General features: G+C 39.3%; 2 protein-coding genes across 3 annotated transcripts in view; both read left to right on the forward strand.

Moving 5' to 3' along the window:
• Nucleotides 1–24109, forward strand: part of cad (carbamoyl-phosphate synthetase 2, aspartate transcarbamylase, and dihydroorotase) — a 425149-nt gene that overhangs the window by 198710 nt on the left and 202330 nt on the right. The gene's annotated exons all lie outside the window — the stretch shown is intronic.
• slc30a2 (solute carrier family 30 member 2) lies at nucleotides 1718–23404 on the forward strand. Its single transcript, XM_071923181.1, has 8 exons — nucleotides 1718–1800; nucleotides 13705–13916; nucleotides 15560–15706; nucleotides 17648–17801; nucleotides 18813–19032; nucleotides 20208–20313; nucleotides 20737–20871; nucleotides 23259–23404. The coding sequence occupies exons 1-8, from the start codon at nucleotides 1718–1720 to the stop codon at nucleotides 23402–23404; spliced, it is 1203 nt and encodes a 400-aa protein (XP_071779282.1).

Genomic DNA, 24109 nt, shown 5'->3' on the forward strand with positions numbered 1-24109 from the left:
CAATGTTTGATTTACTGTAAAACATGAACTCATATGTATAACTCCACAAAGTGCATGCGTGTGTGCACATGTATGAGTGCAAAAGCTGATCAAGAGCAACTAAAGCCTACAGACAACCTCAATCCTGTTGGCTGAAAACAATTGACCCCGTTTTTTCCCACACGCCAAGAATGCGGCGTGAAGAGTGCTGATCATGAATAATGACAAATGTGTTATTTTAGTGTATGTGTGTTGTGCACGTGTCTGATCAAACACCACAGCCTTGGAGCCATGCCAAACTCTCTTGTATATTTCCTCATAATAACTCATAGCCAAACATTTCCTTCAAATATTGATTTGCATATTGTTTTGCATTACAGTAGTCATTTAAATAAGTACGCAGCATTAGCAGCATTTTAAATTGAGACTGAAGGATTTTATAGTAGCATCATCTTTTTCTTATACTTATGAGCCATAAAATTGGTAGGCCTACCAATAAAGTTGCGACCAAGTTAAAACAGAATTGTTTAGCACTTTTTTTAGCCTGATATAAATCTGTTCATCTTTTCAGACTGACATATTTATCTTGTTAAATTTACATAAAGCTGTTTATCTTTTCAAACTGACATAATTCTGTTTATCTATTCAAACTGACATAACACTGTATCTTGTTAGACTGACATAAATGTTTATCTTTATAGATTGACATAAATCGTTTTTCTGTATAGACTGATATAAATCTGTTTATCTTTTAAGACTGACATACATCTGTTTATCCTTTTTCGGACAGAAATCTCTATCTTTTTAGAATGACAGAAATCTGTTTATCATTTTAGAATGAAAGTAATCCGTTTATCTTTTTAGAATTACATAAATCAAACTGATGCAAGTTAAAGTAGGCTACTTGTGATCTATATAAGAAAATGTTAACCTGCATGATGTCAAAATCAGCCGTTTACATTGATTGTATCCAAATTTCTGCAATACACGCATTATAGGGATGTAACTCAACTGAACTCAGTTTATCCACCTTTTTAACCTTAATGACAGAAATAATAGTCATATAAGTTGCCTCAAAGTTATAGATTCTGGGGGCTTAAATGATAAATGACAATGTTGAATGATAGAAAGTGATGATAAATGATTTAAAAAAATGGCTGTTTTTATCAAATCACCACCGTTTTCATCCAATCGCCGTTGGATTTATCAATTTATCACTCCATCTTGCAATTCGCATGCATTTTCATCAAATCACTATTTTCATCATTTCATGTTTCATGTTGCTTTTCTGAAACTAGAATTGATTGCATATTGGCGGTTGTTTGGCTGAACTGCAGGATCATCAGGCACTATATAGGGTTTTGTCCAGTAATAGGAGCTGCAGTGTGTGTGTGTGTGTGTGTGTGTGTGTGTGTGTGCTGTGCCTCGCTGCTGCAGCCTCATATAACTCCAGCCAAGTTCAAACCTCCTTCAGAGAGAGAGAGAGAGACTACCGCCTCCATCCAACTGCTCAACACTGCAATGAAGGAATTTATCCCTTTTTCTTTTTGAGGACAAGCCCGCCATGTCTTGGCTGACTTTTCCCAGCGTCCTTTAAAAAATAGATTAAAAAAAAAAGAAAAAAAAAAGGAGTCGATTTGTCGCCGGAACTCCTTGCAGCATCCTCGGTTAAAAAAAAAAAAAAAAAAAAATTCACCTTTCTTTTTTTTTTCGTCTTTTCTCACCCACGACAGAATAAATGGATACTACCGCGGCGAATTCGGAGAAGTCGCACCTGATACACGAGAAGAATGCGAAAATGTATTCTCTAAAACTGAAAAGGTGAGTGCGTGTGTGTGCGTGTGTGTGTGTGTCATGGTTCATGTTTCGGCTGCATGGTAGAATTGATATTTTAGGCTTTATGCTGCATGTTCTGCACCTTGCAAAGTTAGCCGAACAGACCCAATGGTTAAATTAAGCTTATATCTGATTAAAAAAAATATATGAAAAATTGTAAAGATTCATGAAGTTGACAGAAAGTGTTTTTTAGGGATTTTGCGAGGGGAATCAGCAGTTTGAAGTGTGGAAGCGGAGCTGCCTGCCGCAGTATTTCCTATGTAGCCTATAAATATACGTTGTCTGTTTGAACATGTGAAAATGTAAATATCTTGACCGGAGCGTGACAGAAGCGTGTTCCTCTGAAGCCACGGCGGCGGTTCAGTGTGTGACCGCGTGCCGCATGTGAAGCAGCCCGCAAGAGGAGCGCGCGCGGGGCTGTTTTATGTGAATGAACAAATTCATTTCCATGCTTGGCTTGTTTCTGGACAGCCTGTGTGACAAATGGCCCCGGGGCCAGTTCACCGAGCAATGCTAAACACTCATCATCTGTCATTAGCGAGGCAGCGGCTCCTATGCACACTCAGCCCGGGACAGACAGAGGAGAGCAGAACATCATCTGCTGATTTCTAACAATAAGGAATACACTTCTATAGGGCTATGCATCCAAAGTGGCTTATTATCTTTTGCAGATTCATTATCATTCGCAAGGATTTTGAAAAATGCCATTTAATAACGAAAAACACAGTGTACGCCCATATTAAAATTAACATTTTGGGGCCGGAATCATCACGCTCCTTGTTCTACAAAACAGTCAGCTTGGGCTGTCAAGGCAGATTCATTCCATAGATATACATCTGAAAGTTTATTCTGAAAATATGGAGCTGGTGTGTAAACTATGGAGCTGGTAATCAAAATAATAATAAATTAATTAATAAAATAGACCTGGTTATACCCAAAAATATTAAATATAGACCTGGCTATGCCAAAATAATAATAATAATAATGATAATAATAATAGGCCTAATAATAACAATAGCCAATCAATAACGATAACAACAACAGTAATAGCCTAATAGTAGCCTAATAATAATAATAATAATAGGCTAATAACAACAATACTTATCAAAAATGGACTTAGCCTATTAAAACAAAAAACAAACAAAAAAAACAAACAAAAAAATAAGATACGGACCTGGTTATCCAAAAATATATATAAAATGTGGACCTGGTTAACCAAAACATATAAAATATGGACCTAGTTAACAAAAAATATATAAAATATGGACTTAGTTAACAAAAAATATATAAAATATGGACTTAGTTAACAAAAAATAGTAAATAAATATGGACACGGTTAACCAAAATACATAGCCTAAAATATGGATCTAGTGGACAAAAAATATATCAAATGTGGACCTGGTTATCTAGATCTATATAAAATATGGACCTGTATAAAACGAAAAATATGGATCTGGTTAGCCTATTGAAAAACTCACCGCTTATTTTAATAATCCCAGTTAAACTATAGGCTAGTCGAAGAAGAAATTAATTTAGGACCTTGAACCAAATAGGCTATTGCACCAAAAGTACATTCAAGCAAATAGGCTAAATGTAGTTTTACTGCGCAGCAAATCACGCAGATTAGCCCGATACAGCAAAAGCATTTCCTATTGATTTCTGTAATGTACTGCAATGCAATGAATCCAATTCCTCATCACTGATCAGGGAGGTGTTATGGGCTCAACGGTTCATTTACCACGAGCACTCATCCCCGCCGGCTGGAAAACACACCTAGGCGATTTCCTCAACATCGCACTAAAAGCAGAGGTGGAAAGTTTCCTCATACTGAAAATAATAATTTCGAACGAATTCAAAGCCTTTAATTGCAGCAGAATGGGATGAAATAGTTCCTCAGTCTCGCTCCACAAAGCCTTACAGCAACATTTCATTTAGTTTTAACATGGAGGTAATTTGGCACGTGACCACCATGGAAACAGAATATAAACTAATCATCAAGATTGGATTCAGCTGGGACGAGTTTGTAGCCTTCTGATTTTTTACTTCCCATTCATTTGAATGAGGCCACGAAAATAGCCTGAAAACTTACATTTAACACGTTGGTGAACAGATTCAACAACAGATCCTGCTACTGGGATTTTCAATTGACTTTTGGTCTAACTTTTAATAACATCATTTCGCCAAATAGCATTTTTATTGATAGAGGGGAACATAGCGGAGGGATACCATTTAGGAGAGATAGTGCCTGTTTGGGAGACCGGATCTACTTTTTATTTCTAAATAGGCCTACTACTAATTTTTTGTGTAAACCAAGAATAGAAATGCAAAATGACAAAGGACCAAGGGCTGCTTTGTCTTAAAAGCGGGACTTGTTGAATCTGTTAACAAACGTGTTAAATACAAGTTTTCAGGCTATTTTTGTGGCCTCATTTAAACATTAAACTCGTCCCAGCTGCATCGGATCTTGGTGAGTTTATGTTCTGGTTTTCATGGCGGTCAAGAGCCGAATAACCCCCATATTGCTTTAAATTGAATCTCCAGATGTTCTGTTCTGTTGCATCTTTTTGTAGGCCTACTGATCTAATCAATCACAACTAGCCCATTTTAACCGTACAGGATAATGGGAATTAAATTGATCCCTGCTATGAAGTCTTTCACCGTCCCAAAGCAGCTCTTTCCCCCACTTTTCCCAATCAATTTGCCGTCTAGGAAGGATGCGACATGACAGAAACTTTACACACTATTAGGCTAATTACGGTAGGTCTGATTACCACAGCTGTCAGAGGAAAGCCGATACTGGATGGATGTATTGTGAAATAAGCTCTAATGAGTGAATTAAACCAGCCATTTATAAATAGGCTATTTATTATTACAGTGCATTTCTAAAAAATAAAATAAAAATGACATTGGATTCATATTGAATTCATTTGTAAAAAATAAATAAATAAATAAATATCCATCACCCCTGAAAATACAATTGTAAATATTTAGCTTGGAGAGAGGTGGTTTGCATGCGGTCCTGTGTTTATTTCCCTGTGTGAATTTGTTTGAATGAGTGTGTGCATATGGCACCGCATTTGGGATTTCATGCACCATTTGCTCCTTCTGCGTGCGTGTGTGTGTGTGCTTGCTGTGTCATGTTCCCCCAGCTGGCATCGAAGTGGCGTATACAGTAGCTAGACAGGCTATAGCAGCACCGCTCGCTGTTTAATTTGAACCCAGATTATTTTTTATCCCGTTTCTCAAAATCTGCAAGCGATGTTTAAACACGATTTTTTGCTGCCTTCAAGTGCTCTTCGTTCACGGCCGTAAATATGATTTTTGGGGCATTCCAGTGTTTTGTTTGGTTTTTTTTTATAACAAAATGTAGCCTGCAACAAGAGTAGTTTTTGTGGCGTCTGTTGTTTTAATTTTAAGAGCTATTTTAGAGCTACTTTGTGCTGCCGTGAAGAGGAGAACATGCATCAATGTAATGAATGTTTTAATTAATTTATATGAACAAATTCCTTCATAATTTGGATATTTCCGACAGGACATGAAGGCAGCATAATTAGGCGAGCTGTAGGTTTAGTGAGGGAGCCAATCGGGGCCAAGTCCAATTGTGATGCCTTTACTGGTCTGAAACTGCCTGGAAAAATGGCTTTTTGACAATGCAATACGTGTGTGTGTGTGTGTGTGTGTGTGTGTGTGTGTGTGTGTGTGTGTGTGTATATACATATACATATTTATATATATATATACATGTGTGTGTGTGTGTGTGTGTGTATATATATCTGAAAAGACTAAATGTAATTCCTATAATGGGGCCCTTTTTAAAAGCAGCACCCAACAGCTGATGCTCAATAACACTCTATCCAATCACATATCTTTAACTATTCATTTACTTTATTTTGCTAATTCATTTACCACCAAAATGTCCAAACCTGCTGATATTCACTAAACTTCTGACTGAATGACTTCTGACTAAGATAATTTTTGGTCAATGTGATAAATTATTAGAAGTAGGGACTGACAAGATATGATTTGGTCCGTGTGAAAAATTATTAGAAGTACAGACTGATAAGATATTATTACTTGGTCGATGTAATAAATTATTAGAGATAGGTGCACTAAACTATCAGTTTAGAGGGAAGTTTGGTCCTGAATGCTCCCTGATAGGATTTCTTTTTTAGATTTGGCTTCCAAATACATTTTCTGGTGTTTTTATGTTTGATCTTTGCTCTCTTTATAATGATACAAGATCACGTGGACTTTCTGAGGTTAAGGTATGGTGAGTGGCCATATCTTGCCATAGCCTACCTGGTAGACCAGTTTCTTTTTGTAAACACTAGGAGGCACTCAGGGACCTGGGCTATAAAATGTTTATGCTATGAGAAGCTAAAAGAACATTTCACTTTTTTGTAATTTGTCCAACAGCAGTATAATGTCAGTGCATTCAGTTCCTGAGACTTACTGTCTTGACCGTTTTACATTTTATCTTTGCAAAGATGCGCTACATTTAACAAGTTTTACAACTCTTTATGTTAGCTTGGCTATGACAGTAGGCTAGCTTAAAATTCCAACAACAATACCATACTGCCTTACCATAGCATTCTCTTTTATTATGTTTTGGTTGTGACTGTTTTGTCTAACTGACATTTTGTTCACAAAGATAGAGCTACACATGTTTAGCTTTGCGGCTGTCAAGCTATCATGCTAGCTGATTTTCTGAGCATGGCTAAACTACTATCCATGTTGCCTTTAACGTTAGCTAACTCTTGAAAGCCTCTCTACAAAAGCCACAGCCTTGCTACTGCACTGTATCATTGGAAAGGACTGTGGCAGTGACATCGTCGGCTTGACAGGCTTTAAATCAATTCCACAGGAAACAGAGGTGTAACTGCACCTCATGTTGTGGAATATGAATTGCATTTTTTCTCTGGGTAAAATGTTGATTAGTCATTTAAGACACGTCACATCTTTTGACTAGTCCTGTGGAGGGGTTTGGCCAATCATATTCCCTAGAAAGAAAAGACCCTGCTCATTTTTGCTGTTTAGCAGTTCTTTTTCGCTGCAGGCATAGCCATGTCAATTGTAAAATATTGTATGGTGCTCTGATATGGCAGATTGCAGTTGGAATTAAGTGCTTGATGGTTATTATTTCAGAGGGCAGCTCTTCTGAAGAGGGCTCTTCATATCATATCATTTCACAGACCAATGAATATTCCCTCAGGTCCCTGCAGTGTTCATGCTGAGTGGCAGTGAAATAGCCAGCAACTGTTGTACACTTGCCCTGTGGGATATTGAATAAGCTATATTCCAAAATGATGACCATCCAATATTTTGAAAATGTAGGGGTCCAAGTGTGTGTTAAGTGTTGTCATGTTGCAAACCAAGGACTTAAAGTGGTAATGCAGAGTTATGAGTTGCTTGCAAATATCAAAGCAGATGAACAAGGTCTAACTTTTACTAAGGTAGGTCTAAGCTAGGTCTAGTAGGCTAACTTCTACTCTGCTACATAAAAGTAATCACTGTGAGGTAGGCAAGGGCGTCACTTTGTGTTGAAAAGTGGTGGGGACATAAGGGCTCAGATGAAAAAACATTTTTTAAACGGTCTTCAACATGCGATTTTAGGCAATGTAATGGGGGGATCGGTATGAGGTCAGAGTAGATAAATACAGCGAGAAAAAAATTGCATAACGGCGCATCAAAAGGGCATAGCCTAGGCTACTACAGAGTCGACAATACGAAAATACTCAGCATAAAACGCACAACAACGTCGACCGCACAAGTACAGTTATCCATATGCATCACATCCATAGCTGCAACACCATGTCAATCGAACAATGCCAATATCACATCTAACGTTACTGTAGAAAGCACCAGTGCATGTCAGTCAGCCCAGCGATAACAATATCCAATATCACTGCCCTAAAATATGACAAAGTAGAAACAACTGAAGGAATAACGTTAACAGAGCTGCAGTTCCAGTCCCTAAAGGTGCAGCTGGCTATGTTCAAGGCCAATTACACCTACGAAACCTGCTCAGAAGTGTCAGAAATCATAAGGAACATGGTACCCGAGGTCCGTGGTCTCTTCAATCAAGTTGAGGCACTTGTGCGTTTGCTGCTCGTCGTCCCTGCCTCATCTGCTGAGGCGGAGAGAAGCTTCAGTGCCTTAAGACGCCTGAAGACCTGGCTTCGCTCTTCAATGTCACAAACCCGACTCAACAGCGTGGCTGTTTGTCATGTTCACAGAGAGAGAACAGAAAACTTGGACAAGAAGAAACTGTGTCAAGAATTTGTTAAAGTTACTGATCGGCGCATGCACGTTTTTGGGTCATTTTAGAATCAGTAGGCTAGGGGGCATTTTTCTTTTTTTTTTAGCTTATGTTACTTTTTTTGGACAATGCGCATTTGTTTCTTCTATATTTACATTGCATTGTATGTTTTCTTACTGTGCAAATAAACCTTTCTCAAAGCGTTCTCATTTGTTAGTTAATATTTCTTGGTGCAAGCTATTTTTCATAGGGATGCACCGATGCCACTTTTTCAATGCCGATACCGATTATGAGTATGAAAGTATCGGCCGATACTGAGTACCGATCTGATCCATTACTTTTACTGAATAGTGCAGGCTTACTTCCTTAGTTTGGGTTCAATGGACAAAATTGTTGAGATAAAATCCTTGTTTTTCCCACTGTTTGAGAAATACAGGCTTCTATGTGCCACAAATGCATAAAATCAAGACAGTTTGCTTTTATTTCTTACATGTTACTCATGGCTTTCGGTATCAGATTTTAGTCTTGGTTAAAATCTCCGATACCGATATTCCATTTTAGCCTGGTATCGGCACCGATACCGATACCAGTATCGGTATCGGTGCATCCCTAATTTTTCAGAACATTTTAAACAAATTATGCTTTTAAAAAGTGATGGGGACAAAATCTGCCATTTCAAAAAGTGGTGGGGACATGTCCCCAACGTCCCCAGTGTAAATGACACCTATGGAGGTAGGCCTACCAGACCTACCAGACACCGGCTTTTAGAAACTGGCTATTGGTTGATCATTTATTTATATGAAAATGTTGCCGATTATTACTTTAAATGAATGGATATATCATTGTGGAACAAGAGCCATCAAATATTTACTGTACATATGTTTCAAAACATGCAATGGTCTACGTGATTAATGATTATACAAAATAACTATAATATTCATATGAGACCTGTACGCCTCATATGAATGGCATTTTTGATCACCTAACCTTATTGCAAAATTAAATTGACTAAATGTGATGTGTATTAATAAACGTACAAAACGTAATTTAACAACTTCAGTGGAGAATTGCACTTCTTTCTTTTCACTATGATGTAGCAGAGAGAATGATGGGAAATTAGGCAGAGGTGAGTTATTAGTCTGGAAATCGTCTTAAGTCACAACATAGTTTCAGTGTCAATACAAATATAAATGGCAAGATGATTTCTTGTTTTTCTCCTGAGAATCCATGCTTGTACATGTCCAAGCTAGCATCTGCAGTCATTGGCTGGAAGGGTTCATGAATAATTGCTGTAGGTAGCTGTGGGCTATTGATTGTCGATTTGGCACGTGGAAACCTTTAGAAAATAATGTTAGTTGAGATGCCTCATCACAAAAGTAGTGCCATCAGCCTTTGTCCACCTGTCGCTGGGAAGGAGCAGCAGAGGGACATTTTGAAGATGATGCTAGCGACCCTAGCTCTGTGGCTGCTACTATCACCTCACCACCTAGCCTTCATACTGGCATGAGAAAGAAAGTTCATTGCCAGTTTGCCTGGATAATAATTATTTATGCTATTATACAGATACTGTTTCAACTAGCAACGAGCTACAGTCATGTGAATGTTAGTGCTGCTATATCTAAGAAAGAAAGTCTGTATCACTTGCGGGTCCAGCACCTGCCTTTAATGATTCCAGGATGTGCATGACCATTCTATGTTGTTTGATGCCAGCCAATTTGCTGTCTAGCTCATCTAGCTAATGTTAGCTAGCTGATATTACCCTATCTTTCCTGAAATTGAACATTCACCAGAATAACCAGAGAGGGTGCTTGAAGCGCAATATGAATAGGGGTCAATGGAGGATCTCACAAAATCACAATCCATTGTGGTTTATATTCTCTCATTTCTCTAAGGAGTGTCCGTAGAAGATATTAATTTGTTGAATTCATTTGATTTTGAATTTTTGAAAAATGTACACTTTACTTTCTTATCCTATAAGTGATGTCAGTGCATCATGCACGTACATGTTGAAACTAATTTACAGTAAATGTTGGTTTTACTTTAGGGTAGATTGGAGTTTTGTTTGTAGCCAAATAGCCAAGTAGCTTCAGTATAGTTGGTGTCGGACAGACAAAGAAAGGACAACATGTAAATTTCTTAAAAGTAACTAGGCTAGTGTTACCAAAGATTGTCTTTGGTGTTACTAGAATTGCTAACCATTAGCTACCTATGTTTTAATACAGTCGTGAACAACAAAGCGTCGAGTTCACCTGACATGGCCTATCAGCGCTGTTTAGCCACACTTCTACGGAAGCTATAGCTTAAAATATATCTGGATATAAAATTGGAGCGACCTGGTGGCGCAGCAGAGAAACGTTAGTCCACCATTTTAAAGCTTGTTTGTGTCCATCCATGCAATACAGGTGGACATACTATTTTTGATGCTGTCTTACAATAAATTCATGCTAGATATCATTCACTCTATATCAGCTGAGTCCCCATCAACCTAGATATATTATTGTCATTTTGTGCTATGGACAGTAAAAACGTTACTTATTACCTCTTTAAATTAATTGGAGCACATGGCATTTCCTAACACGCAGGGATGTAGTGAAAGGTAAACCCACTTTAACACATTTTACCTGTTGTTGTTGTTTTAATTTGAGGAATAGATTTTACCACCCTTTTAGGCTTATATAAATCTTAATGACATAAATCCATAGCAGACATCAGAAAGTTATGTCAAACTGATCTAAGTTATTTGAAGATAAGGACATTTAGGGGGAAAGATGGAAATTAATGATTAATGATGATTTTATTTACCTCTACATCACTGCCTAACTCAGAACACAAGCAAATTTCCTTCCCCATTTTTCATCTGGACTGTATAATTCATCAAAATAAAGGATGACAAGATAGTGGTAAGTAGGTAAGTGCTCTGCCAGAGTGGATAGACTATCATAGATGGAGGGTTAAAGACTAAGATTAAAGTCATTATGGCCCTCACAGTGGATAGGAAGTCAGTAATCTAGGCCAGTTTAGTTCACTTGGCTGTAAACACAATCCTCATGGCCTGTTCCCCTGGAGGTCGTCTTCCTCCCGGCTTCAGCTTCACACCTCACTTCTTCTTATACATTCTCTAATTGGGATCATTTCTAGTGAATGAAATTCCAGCAAAATTACACTAGGACACCCCGGAATCCCCTCAAGGACCCCTGGAGGTCCCCGAACCCCACCTTGACAACCACTGCTCTAACATACATGATCATTCTGGGGACAGAGGAATAGTTACCTCACCCTGATTGTAGATTTCAGCTACATCGCCTAACCATCACTGTCTTCTTGTAAACACATCGGACACATTGACTCTATGAACCAGTAATCCCTTAAAATACCGTTACATTTACATTAATTCATGCAAAATCCCCTTAAAAATGAGTTAAGGGAGTTATTAATGGAGGAGATCCCATCAAAACCACCTTTAACACGCCTCAATGTTTGACTGATTACTTTCTAATTCAATGTAAAATTCAGGGAGCCCGGAACTTTCCATTAATAACTTGTTAATAACCCTGTAACAAAAGGCATGAAAAATCCCTTAATTTCTAGTGTCTCCATGAACCAAAAAATCCCTGAAAAACCCATGATAATAACCTTACTTTTTTAAAGTTGTGTCATTTTTAATGGATAATTAATGTTTATGTAATGAGAAATTAAGGACATTTCAGGGATAAGGGGTTTGGTTTCGTAGTAGGCTAACTTGGTTGTTTTGCTAAATTAGCCTGCTGGCTAGTTAGCTAGCTAACAAATGCAAAAACCAACAGTTTGTTCAGGTTAACTGAACTGACTCTTAACTCAGAGTGTTTTGGAGTAAAGACTAGAGCTAAAGACAAGACCGTTTACTGTGTGACAGCAACCTACATATAGAATAATACACTTAATCAGGCTATTCACTTAGAACGTTACTGAGTGGATCTACAGCCACACAACAACAAGCTTTTTCAGGTATCTCTCTTTCTCTAGCCTTGTTGTTATATATATTTAGACATTATTTGCGCACAGAACATCCATGATGGAGCCAGTCGACACGATTGATTTGTGATGCAACTGCAAAGCCTCTATACAATTTTATGACCATGTTGTTGCCATGCCATTCAATATTGTGTGTGTGTTTGTCTGTGTGCATACTCACCTGTGTGTGTGCTGCTATATGTGTTTGGTTGAGAATATTTTGTGCTAATCTTTCACAGACAGTCATGCATGTTTTGTCTACATGTATGATCCCATTATGGTGCCTATATGCTTAGATTTGAACATACCCCACGGTTTCAGAGAGCGTGTGTGTGTGTGTGTGTGTGCGTGTGTGTGTTGGGGGGTGTTTGCTCTTATGTCCCAGTGGTGTAATTGAACTGAATCTGTTTTCCACTTGGCTGATTCTTTTCAGCTTGGACATCCCCTGAGATCGTGTGTGTGCGCACGTGTGTGTGTGTGTGTGTGTGTGTGTGTGTGTGTGCGTGTGTGTGTGTTTCTGTGATAACGCTTAATCAGGGAGCATTGGCAATCTGTTATGTGAAAGTGTATGTATTAGAAAGCGAGTGTGTGTGTGTGTGGTTATCTCCAGTGAGCCCAAATTAGTTTTTTTCCACCTCATTAGCCACATCATCGGCAACCTGGGTGTGCGTGTGTGTGTGTGTATGTGTGTATATGTGTGTGTGTGTGAGGAAAATGGAGAAGTCAGCACTTCATCCACTCCAGTCTGATGTGTGTTGTGTCGCATGTGTAATTCTCAGGTGAAACACTGAATAGTTAAACACTCAGCCTTTAAAACCATGTAGCACTGTGCAACATTCATAGCTATTGAAACGAGAGTTAGGTTGATATATGGGGCCGATATTGTCCTTTTATTAAAAATGGGATCTGGTCCAGTCAGTGTGGTCCACCTATGATATGATGGATATAATGCAGTTTGATTGATTACATATTTATTGTACAATTGATCAATACTACACTGGTTGTCTATGGGAATCCCTCAACCATTTTGATTTTTGACATTTTGAGTATATCAATATGTAGTATCCATCAATATGTTTTTATGACTACTACTATCATCCTGGGTTTTAATTTTTTTGTGAGTTTTAGCATCCCATCATGGTCTAAATGCTGTTTCTCCACCCTGACAAGAATACAATTCTGGGGGAAACACTGAGTACTTGTAATTTTGGGGAATTTTATGCCTTGACAATGGTCAAATTTTAAGATATTGAATATCAACACAAATTATCAGGTATCAGCAGCTTCAATCCAAAAATGTAGGAAAAAATATAGGTTTCGGTGTTGCTCTTCAAAAACCCATATTGGTCATAAAATAATTGAAATGTCCCTTTTTGCATGGTTGCACCATGTAGAGTGGTTACATTCAAGAAAATGTAATTATAGATGGTGATAATAATGATTATTATCATTCTGTCCTATGGTTGATTGTTGATCAGTTAGATTTAGCTAGCTATGCTTATGATAAAGTGCTATATAAATATACAAACTTGAATTTGAACTTGATTTATTAAAGAAATCAATTGTATGGCAGCATTAACTCAATTGAATTTATTCACTCGGTGATTCATTCATACATCATATATTCTGTATCCCTATAGCTCATTTCCAGATTCCAAAGAGGAGTATCCCAACTTCCCTTTTGAGAATGGGGGCATGCCCGGCGCCATCGAGCTGAAGCGGCCCGTCGGTGTCCACTGCCACGGCACCAAAGCCGCGGTGTGCGAGGACAGCGGGGACAAGCTGCTGGCCAAGAAGAAACTCTACATCGCTTCAGCCGTCTGCCTCGTCTTCATGATCGGCGAGGTCATAGGTAAGAGTTTATATGAGGGGGAAAACATGGCAGTTCAAGCAGCAGAGCTCAGACATGCAGATTTCTAGCTCACAGAACTTAAATGGATAGAAAGGCAATTTTCTGTTGTATCATAGGAATCTCAGTACAACCAGTGATGTGGTGTTAAATAAAAAGGAAGGTAACTTTCATTTTTTTTGCCTTTATTAGACAGATGTAAGTGAAGAGAGACAGGAAAGATCGGGACCCGGGGATGACATGCGACAAATGTTCCGGGCCAGACCCGAACCAACGGTCCATTATAATGTTATTGTAATGAAGATGAACATTGCTTCATGTGAGGACATTGCATGAGATTCAGTGAGTTGTGAAGTTCAACATTGCAGCTGGTGTGCCTCTGCCATGTTAACACATCAACGCACCAAACCAATTCTCATTCAACAATATCAGCAAATGTTCCATGGCAGCAATCTTATAGAAATAGTTCACACAAAAATGAAAATTTTGTCATTATCTGCTCACCCTCAAGTCAGATGAAACACTGGTGAAGTTTCGAAAAGGGCAAAAAATGACCATAAAATTACTCCAAACAGCATAATCCTAGTGTTCTGAATCCAAACGTCCAATATTCACCTCCATTATCTCCTAGATTTTCCACACTCAGAGCCAATAAATATTTTACTTTATATATTCATTTATAGGCACAGAGCTGCAATGGTGAATGCTAGAATATCTCCACACTTCTCTGTGAAAGGAACTACAAAGCAGTGCTTTAAGGAGAGAAGCTTTAAGGAACTTTTATTCTTTTTTTAGTTTGAACACAAAACTTCTTTATTGCAGGGTGCATAAAATGACTCATATTCAGTGGCTGATTGCCCAGATTTGTATGATAGAATATAAAATAATGTCACACCTCTTTTGCCTAAGGCATTACTCTTGGGAAAAATGGGATGTCAGTATTGAATGCATCTAAGACCTCTAAATGGCCAAGACAGGCATAATTAACACCGTGAACTCTGATTTTTTCCATACTGTACGACAATGTCACATATTCTGTATCCGCTTCAGGGAAGCTATAGCACACTTATACTGAGTGAAATATTCAAACCTGCAGTAAGATATGTGGAGTAATAGAGGCCAGTTAGGACATGTATACACCATAGTCGCATTTCTTGAACTGTGACCAATTTGCGCATGTGTCCAGCTCACCATGTTATGTGGCGGTAAAAGGAAACTGTAGTCTGCACTGGGCTGGATTAGGGGGTTATTCTTACCAATATCTGTCATCCACAACAGCTTGCAGGATATATTTTGGTTGAGGAAATCGCTATATCCATCCAAAGGCAGCTTGACAGTTGTGTGTGTTCCTCAGTCGCAGTATTGGCAATAGTCGCATTATTGTGCGCATGTAAACGTAGCCAATGTGAACACATCATTTGTCTTCCCTGTTTTGTGATAATCAAATTATTTCTGCTGTCTCAGTGAAAAAATACTTGATTAGGAGTTATTTAAAATCCACTAGCGCTGTTAGGACTGCTCACCTGGACACGCCTGCAGTGGTTTCCAGGTGTAAACAGTGTTGTGGGACTGGTCAGGATGATTTGGCAGGTTAACGGGAACGTCTGTCACACTGTTCTGATCCGTTATTTTCTGTTTTCCTACAGGAGGCTACCTGGCCCACAGCCTGGCCATCATGACAGACGCAGCCCACCTCCTGACAGACTTTGGCAGCATGATGGTGAGCCTGTTCTCCCTGTGGATCTCCTCCAGACCGCCCACCAAAACCATGAACTTTGGTTGGCACAGATCAGGTCAGGACCAGAGATTAGACAGCTCAGAATGGATGGATGGATGCTTCGATGGATGGGTGATTTGCATAAATTGATCGATTAATGAATTAGGAATAGTTTATAAAGGTCAGACTCAGGACCAGAGCTAAGCTACCTTAGAATGGATAAATGGATGATTGGATGATTGGATGATTGGATGATTGGATGATTGGATGGATGGATGGATGGATTGATGGATGGATGGATGGATGGAGGGAGGGAGGAAGGGATGGATTGATGGGTAGATGATTAATAATGAATTAATAAATAATAATAAATAATTAATACATTAATTATAAGTTACTGGTACAGGTCAGGACCACAGCCAAAACATGTTGGTCTATTTTTATAAGGTTTACATATTTCAATTGTATGACAAATTTCCATCAAATTGGAATGTCATTCTAACTTTTTTTTTTTTTACAGTCAAGGCAATTATATATGCTTGTCACGAGCTGTGGAAAACCCTGAGAGTCTTGCACTTGGCTACATTTTAATTAAGCAAATATCAAGGTAATTTAAATTGGCAAATATCAGCAAGGAAATTTCCAGTGATGAATCAGTCCATTGCCAGTCCATTCGTCCAACACTAGACTATACTGAACTTTTAAGACTACTACTACTACAACTTCTACTACTCCCATTGCTGCTACTACTACGAGTGCTGCTACTGCTACTACAACTACTATGACTACTAGTTTAAGATTAGGTTCAGCGTTAATTTTTTTGAGTGAAGATGCCTCAGAACAGATAGGTAGGTGAATGAATAAATGAATCAGTCAGTCAAAATGGTCTGCAGTATTTAACATTCAGACCCCACTTGGACGCTTTACTACTGGACACCATCAAGATTACATAAATTTGGGCTTAAGGATGCCGCTAATTGTTGGAAGAGTCAAGGATCTGTAGGAACTCTAGTACATGCACTCTGGGATTGCCCTTTAATCCAGAACTATTGGCACCAGATACATAATAGGGTTCAGGAGATTATGTTCATTTTGATTTCTGTCCAAGGATGTATTTTTTAAGACAGGTTTACACATGCAGGGGCCAGATGTGTCTAAGGAGAAGCCTATCAAAGTGTCACTATCCTCTAAAGCAGAAGCATATGAATGTGCCCATAATAAATGCACTGTAGCATAGGTGTTAACACTCTAACCCAACTCAACTGGGGTTGATATACGTGAACGCAGCATTACACCTAAACTACATGTGTCTATCTCCTGGGTCTCCATTGTAAGTCTATGTAAAGCTAACGTTACAGCTAAGCTACATGTGTGTAACTCACAGGTCCCTATTGTAAGTCTATGTAAAGTTAACGTTACAACTAAACTACATGTGTCTAACTCCTGGGTCTCCATTGTAAGTCTATGAAAAGCTAATGTTACAACTAAACTACATGTGTCTAACTCCTGGGTCTCCATTGTAAGTCTATGTAAAGCTAACGTTACAGCTACACTACATGCGTGTAACTCCCAGGTCCCTATTGTAAGTCTAAGCTAACGTTACAACTAAAACTACATGTGTCTAACTCCTGGGTCTCCATTGTAAGTCTATGTAAAGCTAACATTACAGTGACGCTACATGTGTGTAGGTCCCAATTGTAAGTCTATGTAAATTCTTGGTGTAATCTTAGAAGTTTGGTGAGATCTTACAGGTCTTTGTCCGACATTAGGTAGGAGTTGAAGGTTCTGGTTCTATAGGATATTGTTGGTTATGGAACTTAATGTAGCCTACTACTATGTTAGTCTTTTAGGGGTCTGTTTTCCTGTACCATGTGTGTCAGTACCATACTACTAGTATGTCTGCAACAAGACAAATTCTTGTACACCTATTGTGCTTGGCCATTAAAGTGATTCTGATTCTTGCTCTGTCTTTCTATTCTATTCTATTCTATTCTATTCTATTCTATTCTGCTGACAGAGATCCTTGGGGCACTAGTCTCAGTCATGTCCATCTGGATCGTTACGGGGGTTCTGGTCTATTTAGCCATTGAGAGGATCGTACGCAACGACTATGAGATCGACGGCCATGTGATGTTAGTTACCTCTGGCTGTGCCGTCATCGTCAACATCATGTGAGCGCTTCTCAGCATTCTGGGTGTTCATGAGTATATTACATTTGAATTTGTGACATAGTCTTGTTGCAAAAGCACATTGCTGTAATTATGGCCAAAATTGTATCGAAAACTGCACTGTTCAAGATACTACTAGAAATACTACTAGGAAATACCATTCACCTCAGCTTTCAGCAGGTAAATACTACTTGGGAACTTGGGTTTTGGTGATGGACCCGATTTCTCAATGTTTTAATTCCTGTCACCTGCAAGGAAATATCTGTAGTCAAGTGTAGAGAATGATAGATTAATTTCAAATAAAACCAACAAACTGAACAATTTTCATCACATAAGTCATGTTGTGATCACATTTAAAATGCCATGGCAGGAAATACTACTAGAAAATACTTTGTGATTGTTGATCTGTTAGATAGGTTGGCTCGTTCACTGTAAAGTCCTTTGAGACAGGCTTGTGATAAAGGGCTGTATAAACAAACTTGACTTGACTTTACAGGACACCACTACTTTTTTTTGCTTTTTTGCTTTGTGGTTGACATTGCAATGTTTGGTTTGCTGTAAAACCAAACAATCTGCAAACAACAGATTGCATGTAGTGGACACAAATTATGTGAAGATTACATTCCTTCACCACAAAACAATTATGTGACAATTGGACACACCATTTTCACCTGTTCGTCATGCGACTAGGTTAGCTAACGGTTAAGTTTGGCCAAGTAAAATAACTTAAATTAAGGTTAAGGGTAGGCAACTAAAACAATTTGTTTTAGTTAGGGTTAGGGTAAGGTTTTGGTTACGGTTAAATAAGAGAAACTTTCTAGTTGTGTCTCCTTCACATGATCCTTTCCTAGTGGGGAAATGTATTTCTCTCACTTGGTGTGCACTGAGCACACGTTTGCATTTGAAGACATTGTGCTCTTTTCACGAAATGCCATGAGACCAGGCTCAACATGAATGCAGTATAATGTTCCCTGTGTACAATCAATCTCTCTCTCTCCCTCTCTCTCTCTCTAGTATGGCCTATATCCTCCACCATTCCACCACTTTCCACGCCCACGGTGCCGGTTACCACCAGATAGACGAGGACGGTCAGAGTCCTGTCGCTCATGGCCACTCCCACACGCTCCTCGGTGGCCACGGCAACACCAGTGTTCGCGCGGCGTTTATCCACGTGGTTGGCGACCTGCTGCAGAGTGTTGGAGTCATGGTGGCGGCAACCATCATCTACTTCCGGGTCAGTTACAGATCACATTCATGTTAGGATGAGACTGATATACTGTATCAGTTTGCCAATATATCAGACTGACATGTGCCTTTTAATAAAAATCAAATATGGTCCAGTCAGTGTCGCCCAACTCTGATATAATGGATATGATGTAGTTTGATTGATTACATATTTATTGTAGAATTGATCAATGCATGGAGTGTCCAGACTGTCCCATACAGTCCTGCAGTTGTTTAAAGGTTGATGTTGGCCTCTCTGTAGCTGCCTGCCAAGCTTCTGATCTAGGCAAGGTCCTGCTGCTGCCAGATTTTCTAATTTCATTTCATTTTAATTTTATTATACAGGAAAGATTTAAAAGTAACATTACAGGTGTTAAAAACACGTTACAGTTAGATTGGCCTGACTCAGTTATTTTACAGCAGGTTCCTGTTCTGCAGCACATTCATAACAAATCACATTACATTACAAAATAGGAATTACATAAAGCACAAAGGGTAGATCAAGGGGAAGATGTAGGGTAGGTGGCCTGACGTTATTTGCTCCACTACTTCATTATGTTCTTCACTGTGTTCCAGGGATGATTTAAGATCCTTGAAATCTTTGTATTTTCTCTCCTAATCTGAACCTCTCAACAATAAGATCTTGAAGATTTTGCAGCAGCTCCATGCTTGTCTCACGCCGACATACACTATGCAATAAAGAAACCACCAGTGAAATCCTGGTTGTAATTGATCCAATTAGTATCTCTTCAATTCAGGTGAAGGCAAGTTATCTTTGTGCTTTTGACTGTGATTAGTTAAATCTTTGACACAATTACAACCCGGAATTATAAGCGGTGCACACTTATGCAACCAAGGTGTTTTAAATTTCCATATTTATTATTGTCAGAAATTAGTAGCCTTTTGTTTTTACTTTGATTTTGCTCCATTTTGCTGGTTACTACATCCAGATGAAAGTGAAAAAAGTCTGATTTACTTTCAGTTTCAAAAGAGCTAACTTTCCCCATCATCATGCAAGATGTTCCTGCTTGATTGGCCGTCTATAACGCTGCCCTGAGCACTTTAAATGCCTCCTGACACTGTGGAAAACACCATCTGACGTCTTCTCTCTTTCCTCCCTCCTCTCCATACTTTCCATACTCTATTTTTAAACGTATTCCTCCATAACCTCCCTCTCTCTTTCAGCCTGAATATAAAATTGCAGATCCCATTTGTACCTTCCTGTTCTCGGTCTTTGTCCTCTGCACCACGGTGACCATCCTCAGAGATGTCTTCAGGATACTCATGGAAGGTAACAACCATGGGGATTGACATATATTTTCTCATGCTGGAAAAAAACTCATGTCCGCTCTAGAATTTGTGTTCTTCTCTATCAACTCAAACTCATTTTAAAAGGTTTCTGCGCACAAATGTGCTTATGACCAGGGATGTAGGAGAGGGTAAACTCACCTAGACTCAGTTTACTCACCTTTTTATTTGCTGACATACATCTTTATGACATAAATTCACAGTATTCATTATAGTAAGTCGTACCAAAATGATGGAAGTTATATGAGAATAGATCTTTTAAGAGAGATCACATTTGAGAATTAGGCTGCTACACCACTGGTCCGATTGTGAGTACAATTAAAAAATTTTTTTTAACTCCAAACAGGTAACGGCTTGTTGATATGTTAAGATACTGTGTGTCATTGTGTGCCCTGTTGTTTTCCAGGGGCTCCAAAGGGAATAGAGTTTAACTCGGTGAAGGAGGTCCTGCTGTCTCTGAAGGCTGTGAAGTCCATGCACTGTCTGCACCTCTGGGGTCTGACTGTCGGTCAGGCACTGGTCTCTGTTCACCTGGCCATAGGTAATATAACATACTGCTCTATAAGCACTACAGTAGAGTACAATGGAATACACAAGAATATAGAGGAGCAGCAGAGTAGAGAATAATAGGATAGAGTGGTGTAGAGTAGAGTTGAGTGGAGTACAGTTAAGTAGAGCAGAATAGAGAGTAAACAATGGAATTGAGTGGAATGAAGTACAATAAAGTATAGGTAGGTAGAGTTAAGTAGAACAGAATATACTCGGGTGAAATGGCAGCAGAGATTGTATTTGAATTTTATAAATAAGAATGTGTGCAATTCATGCTCATATTGAAATTCTGAATTCTAAAAAATGAAAAAAAAAAATTGAATACGTCATTCAAAAATTTGATTTGTAAGGCACAATTTGGAATTGAATGCAATGGCTTGAAATTGAATGTAAGAATTATTGCATTCAACTTAAAATATTCAAATTTAGTTTGTTGGAGAAACTGCATTTTTACCCTCACTCATGAATAAGAGCTTGTGACCATAGGTGAGGGTTGGGGTGAAGATCAACGTGTAAATTGAGAGCTCTGCTTGGTGGCTCAGCTCTCTCTTCACCACCACGGTCTAATGTTGCATTACTGCAGTCACTGTACCTAATCAGTGATCAATCTTACAATCCTTCCTGAACTCCTCCACTTGGGACAGCTGCGCACCCCTCATCAGGATAGGGCAGGCCGCCTTTTTCTGGGAGTAAACCATGGCAATGCTTGTTGATATCCTGTTCATGAAAGTCACATATAGAAGAGGGTCAAGGCACATCCTTAACGAGTCCGATGCCCACCTTGTTCGAGCTTGGTGTAATGCCAAGAATGTGAACACAGCTCTTGCTCAGAGTGTGAATGGCTCACAGCAGCGACCCCAGCAGTCCATACTCCTGCAGCACCTCCCACAAGATACCTCAGGGGAACACGGTCATAGGCCTTTTCCAAATCCACCTGTCGACAGGATTAGTAAATTCCCATGACCCTTATCTGTGAGACTGTAAAGGACTGCAGGTCCACTGTTCTGTGACCAGGATGGAATCTGCATTGTTCCTCTTGAATCCAACAACAATGGGCTCCTCTCAAAGCATTGGCTTTCCCACCAAGACTGAGCAATGTGATTCCTCAATAGTTGGAACACACATTCCGGTCCCTATTTTGAAAATGGGACCCACCAAGCCAAAGGCACTGTTTTCCAAAATCCACGTGACATTGAAAAAACGTATCAACCACAACAGCCCAACAATATCTAGAGCCCTCAGCATTTCAGGACAGATCTCGTCCACCCCTGGCAACTAGCCACTGAGGAGCTTTCTAACTACCCTAGTGACCTTTGTCATGGAACTGGTCTCAGACCCTCCAGAATCTAAAAGCACTGCTTCCTGAAAATAGGATGTGACTGTTGGGTTGAGGAGTTCCTCAAATGGCTCCTTCCACCTTCCGTTTCCCTGCCCCTGTTGAGAACAGCCGGGGCCATGTCCTTCCTTCTCTGCCTGAACATGTCCAGAACATATGGCCTCGAATGATAATACAATGATCAAGTCAATAATTTACCTTTGGCCCAAGTACCATGTACACTTATGAACCTCTTTGTGTTTGAACATTGCGTTTGTTATGGACAATCCATAGCATGGAAGTTCAATAACAACACACCACTTGGGTTCAAATCAGTGAGGCCATTCCTCTTAATCCCAGCCCCCAACCCTTCGTCTCCAAGAAGGCAGAGCGCTCCAAACTGTCAGGCGCATACACTCAAACAAAAGTCAGCATTTTCCTCTGCAGCTCGCAGTCGCACTGAGGCGACCCTCTCATCCACTGGGAGAAACTCCAACTGTGCGGTAACCAGTCAGGGACTCCATATTGCGCGCAGGGTTACTGAGGCTCACAAACCCTCCACCAAGATAATGCTCAACCATTGGCTGAGGAGATGAGCAGGGCACAGCGCCACATGGCTTGTGGTTGGCAGGAAAAGTGGGGCAGGGCTACTGTTGGCAGCCTTGGAAGTGACAGCTGCCTTCCACTTGGCACTCAAGTAATCAAAGTCACTTGTTCCCGGATGTGTGTCTCAGAGAACTGAATCAAGAAAACTCAATGTAAATTGGGGAAAAACTTAATTATTTGAAATTATAGCTAAATTTCAAGTCATTTCATTCAATTTCAAATTGTTACTTATACATTGTATTTTTAAATTCATTTACTCAATGAATAATAACATAACAAATTCAAAGTTATGCAATTCAATACAATCTGTGCTGGCACTTAGCAAAGTTAAGAGCAGAGTAGAGCAAAGTAGATTCAGGCAAAAGCAGAGTATACTATAGTAGAGCAAAGTAAAGTAGAATAGAGTAACTGTGCTGTTTCCTATTTTCTCATCATGCGATGTGCTCCCTTCCCTCCAGAGGAAGGCGCTGACCCCCAGTCTGTGCTGCAGGAGGCCACTGATCTCCTCCACAACAAGTTTGGTTTCTTCAGTGTCACCATCCAGGTAGAGCTCTACTCTGAAGACATGAGCCACTGCTCCCAATGCCAGGACCCCAGTGACTGATACTGGACTGGACTAGACTATGTCAGACTGGATCGAACTGGACATGGACTGGACATGGACCGGCTCAGACCCATTTTCATTCTCACTGGGTGGACTGGACTGGTCTAAGCTGTGTTCCCAAAGCATCTTCCTGTTAAAGGAATATAGTGAATTTTAGAAGATTGTCCTGTTGGTCGACTTCGCCATTAAGTGATGAGAATATAGACACCAAAATCATCCACATTATCCACATCATCCCAGTAGATTGTTAGCTCCGTTGCTCCATGTTAACACTAGAATACACTATGTTGAGTCATAGTAGGTCACTAGCATTATTCAAAGTAAGATGAGTGACCTTTTAGTAATAAAAAGTTTTTAATGGTTTTTATTGTATGGCCTGTAGATTAATCATTTTAAGGCAATATAGCTGTTGCCAGGTTTATCTATGGAACTATTTCAGCTGAGAGCGATTTTTAGTTGTACAGTCTCCCATCGCCCACCACCTTCACTTCTTATGAAAACATAAATCATGCTCCAAGATATAGTCCCTGCTAGTTCAAAACATTACCTTACTTTCAAAATGATGTGATGCCCCTCCTTGGGCTGATCAGTTTAATTTTGAAAACGTGACAATACAGTGGTGAGATGCATCATTCCCCCAAGTTTGGGCAAAATCCAACAAGTAAACAAATATGGTAGCGCCCTCCTTTAGGCCAATCAGAGTTA

The sequence above is a fragment of the Centroberyx gerrardi genome, chromosome 18 (assembly GCF_048128805.1).
Source record: "Centroberyx gerrardi isolate f3 chromosome 18, fCenGer3.hap1.cur.20231027, whole genome shotgun sequence".
Lineage (NCBI taxonomy): Eukaryota > Metazoa > Chordata > Actinopteri > Beryciformes > Berycidae > Centroberyx > Centroberyx gerrardi.